Genomic DNA, 3555 nt, shown 5'->3' on the forward strand with positions numbered 1-3555 from the left:
AGTTCAAATGTTAAAACCGTTAGAATGTTGAAATTTTGAACTGGTGGTGGCGCTATAGAGTTGGTTCTAGAGACTCCAAATTTGGTCCAATCACTATTCATGAGCATCTCTACAACTGTGCCAAATTTCATCATTTTCTCATGTTCCGTTGATAGGGCTGCCATAGACTCCCATTCGGGAGGAAGAATAATAATAATAAAAGGGAAAACGTACAATTACAATAGGGGCTACAGCCCCTTCGGGGCTTGGCCCCTAATTGGAAATCAAGTTCATAATCAATTTCAGTTTAGCTTTCATATGGTATGGATATTTGTGGATTAATTTAATGGTAGTTGCTTACAAACATCTGGCAATTTTAATCATTAACTAATCATTATTGCTTTGAAATTTTAATTTCATTAGTCATTAATTAGGATTTGGGCTTCCCCAATTCAGATGATACTTGATTGATTAATTTGATTATAATTGCTCTCAATGTTTAATGCTGAACCCATTACAATTTTAATTCACAACTTCCAAATTTAAATTCAAAATTCATTTAAAATAAAGTTAGTCTCGGACTTTTACTCCCTTAGTCTTTGATTTAATTCATTTATTTAAGGAAAATTTTTGGGTCTTCCTCAATATTTGGGTCAGTTAACTTGTCCTGCTAGAGCAGCAAGCTAACCCCCTAGGTGTAGCGACTCCCTAGCGCCACCACTCTGGCAACCCTGTAATTTTCCCAAATTTTGGGTGCAAACTTCACTCTCTTTCTTCCCCCTCTCTTCTTCTTCTCTCTCTCTCTCTCTCTCTCTCTCTCTCTCTCCTCTCAGCTGTCCACTTCTGGTTTGACTACTGCTGCTGGTTTTTGGATTTGTACCTGTGAAAGTCATAAAAGCAGAGTGTTTGAGAAATATTTAACAAATATTTGGGAAACGGAACACTTCTTTTAAAATAGTATGACACTCACTTTACCTTCCCTCCTCATCCTGTTATCCTACCCAGCCTAGGCTCGAGCAGGTCGACAAGGAGACTGGTAGGCGTCCATAAACCCCGAGCACGCGTCTAGAAGCGCTTTGAGTGGTGCATGGTTGTCAATCCTACTAGCTGAGAAACCAATACTGTCATTGTTATTGTTTTTCTTTCGCCCTGAAGGGAATTTTAATAACAATCACAGTCCTGGTACTTTGAAATCCTTTTCAAAACCCCTGTCTAGAACCATCCTTCTAAATTAAATTTTACAAAACTCATTCTGCAAATAGTGTTAAAGACGACAACTTCATTTTATAGGGAAACTGGAAGCACCCCATTATTATTCTGCTCTTCGCTAAATGCTATTCTGTTTGTTTTGTGCTCCTCTTTTCTTCTGCTGTTCTCTAGCTGTGCTATCTGTGTGTGCTTACTGATTCTTTTCACAGAGACTCCGAGTTAGAAGCACATCCACGAGAGGACCACAGTCGAGAACCAGTCTTACCTGCACATTTACACACTCATTACTCATTCCCATTAGCTCACAGTTGACATTGCACACTTACACCTTTGATTTGCCCTGCTTGCTTGTTTTGTTTTGTTTTGTTTTGTTGTGTTTTGTTCCTTTCTTCAGGTCTGTGTCAGTTTCGGGTGTAGATCTCCCTCGCGGTGCCAAACATGTCTCGCACAACAGACCCTGCTGGACACTGGAAGGATCTGGAGACCTGGCTAAGTGTTGTAACAGACAGCCTCCTACCTAAGGCCGCTGAAACACTAAAGCATCAGACACAGGACCAGCTGGATGACAACATAGCAAGCCTCATGAAACAGGACCCAAGCCAGAGCTACAGTCACAAAGAACTAGCCAAGATCACCGGCTCCTTAAGCCACACACTCATCGCCACCCTCAAACTGAGCGACAGGCAAGCCGCCCATCGCCAGCAGGAGCTGACACATGCACAACGACGCATCGAACAGCTGGAGCTGGAGGCTCAGGAACGACGAGAAGGGCCTGATGAAGTGGAACAAGGCGCCAAAGAGGAGATCAACAGGCTAAAAGAGACCCTAGCAGCTACTACGCAAGAAATGGAACGAGGCAGAGCAGACTACGCTGACCTCTCCGACAAGCTACAGTACGCAGAACAGCTACTGGAAAAAGCAAAGGCTGACTTCAGAGACAAGAACAGCCGAATTAAAGCTCTTGAAACTCACCTGAATGAGTCAAGAAATGAGGTCAGCCGCCTAACACGTCAGCTTGACTACATCAAAGAAGAGTCTGACAGTATTAAAGAGGAACTCAAGCATGCATATGAATTGCGCTGTGAGCCGTCAAGAACACGTCGGACACCGACTTCACCTTTGCCAAGCAGGACCGGCTCCCCTGTTCCTGGACTGGCACATGATCAAAAGGGGGCAGTGCCAAAACAGTCACCTGTTCCCTCCGAAGAATCCTACCTCCCCGCTAAGCTAAAAGAACGTGCTCCAGCCAGCCACAGATCATCTCATGGCTTGGACCTCAGAGACCTTGACAAGCTTGCTAGAAACATTGGCAAATTCACTCCAAATGTGCCAGGTAGTCCAAATGTTCAGAGTTATCTGCAAGATATTGACTTCCATCTGGAAATGAGACCCAATGTCAGTGACAAAGATAGACTTTATTTGCTCAGAGCCACATCCAGCTCTGAAGTGCGCAGCTTCCTGGACCGGCAGCCTGCCCACACAAAGACTGATTACCACCTGCTCCGAGAAGCTCTCATCAAAGAGTTTGCCGACCCTGAGTCAGAACGAGGACTAGTGGCTGCCCTGGAAACAAAACAAGGTCGTCACGAAACTCCTCAAGTCTTCTATAGCCGACTAAGGCTAGCATACTTTGGGTCTCGCAACGAACAGAGCATGGAGGAGGAATTGAACTTCAAAACTCTCTTCCTGAGAAACCTCCATCCTGGGGTGAGCCACCATCTCGGCGTCCTTGCCTGTCCACGCACAATGAGTGCTCAACAGTTAAGAGACTTGGCGCACAAAGCCTACTGTAAACAGAAGATGGCCTTAGAAAAGGGCACCAAAACCACCACAGTTCTTGACTTCAACACCCAGAGTCGAGGGCTGGCCCTAGAGGGCACCCAGCGTCAAGACCTTGCCAAGCCGACACCCAAAGGGTGGAATGCATCCTCGTCCAACAGAGAGTGGGACTCCCACACTGGAACTCGACCTAAACCGAGAGACAACCGCTGGGATGGACCACGTGGACAACAACGCTCACCTGGACGTCACTGGGAAAATTCATGGAACCAATCAAGACCTCATGAGAGTCATTGGGAGAAAACTTGGAGTCAGCCAAGCTCATTTGGAAACCCTAGAGGGAAAAGCTCATGGGAATCCAAGGGAAAACGACAAACACACCCTGGAGCAACCAGCCCAAGGAATCGCCGAAAAAACTCACAAAGATTCCAAGCTGACCGAGCTCAAAATGAATCCATACCAGAACAAAAGACTTCACCTTGTTTCGACTCTCAAGAGCTGATGAAAATGATGATGAAAGAGTTCTTCCAACGAAAGGAGGACGACCGGAAGTGGGAAGAGAAAGCGAAACCAGATTCATCCTGACTA

The 3555-nt window shown here is 45.4% G+C and overlaps 1 protein-coding gene across 1 annotated transcript; it reads left to right on the top strand.

Moving 5' to 3' along the window:
* Positions 1-236: 236 nt before the first annotated feature.
* LOC125265702 lies at positions 237-3555 on the top strand. The gene has a single exon (XM_048186083.1). The coding sequence runs from the start codon at positions 1627-1629 to the stop codon at positions 3550-3552; it is 1926 nt and encodes a 641-aa protein (XP_048042040.1). The 5' UTR covers positions 237-1626; the 3' UTR covers positions 3553-3555.

Source organism: Megalobrama amblycephala, linkage group LG1 (genome assembly GCF_018812025.1).
Source record: "Megalobrama amblycephala isolate DHTTF-2021 linkage group LG1, ASM1881202v1, whole genome shotgun sequence".
NCBI classification, from domain to species: Eukaryota; Metazoa; Chordata; class Actinopteri; order Cypriniformes; family Xenocyprididae; genus Megalobrama; species Megalobrama amblycephala.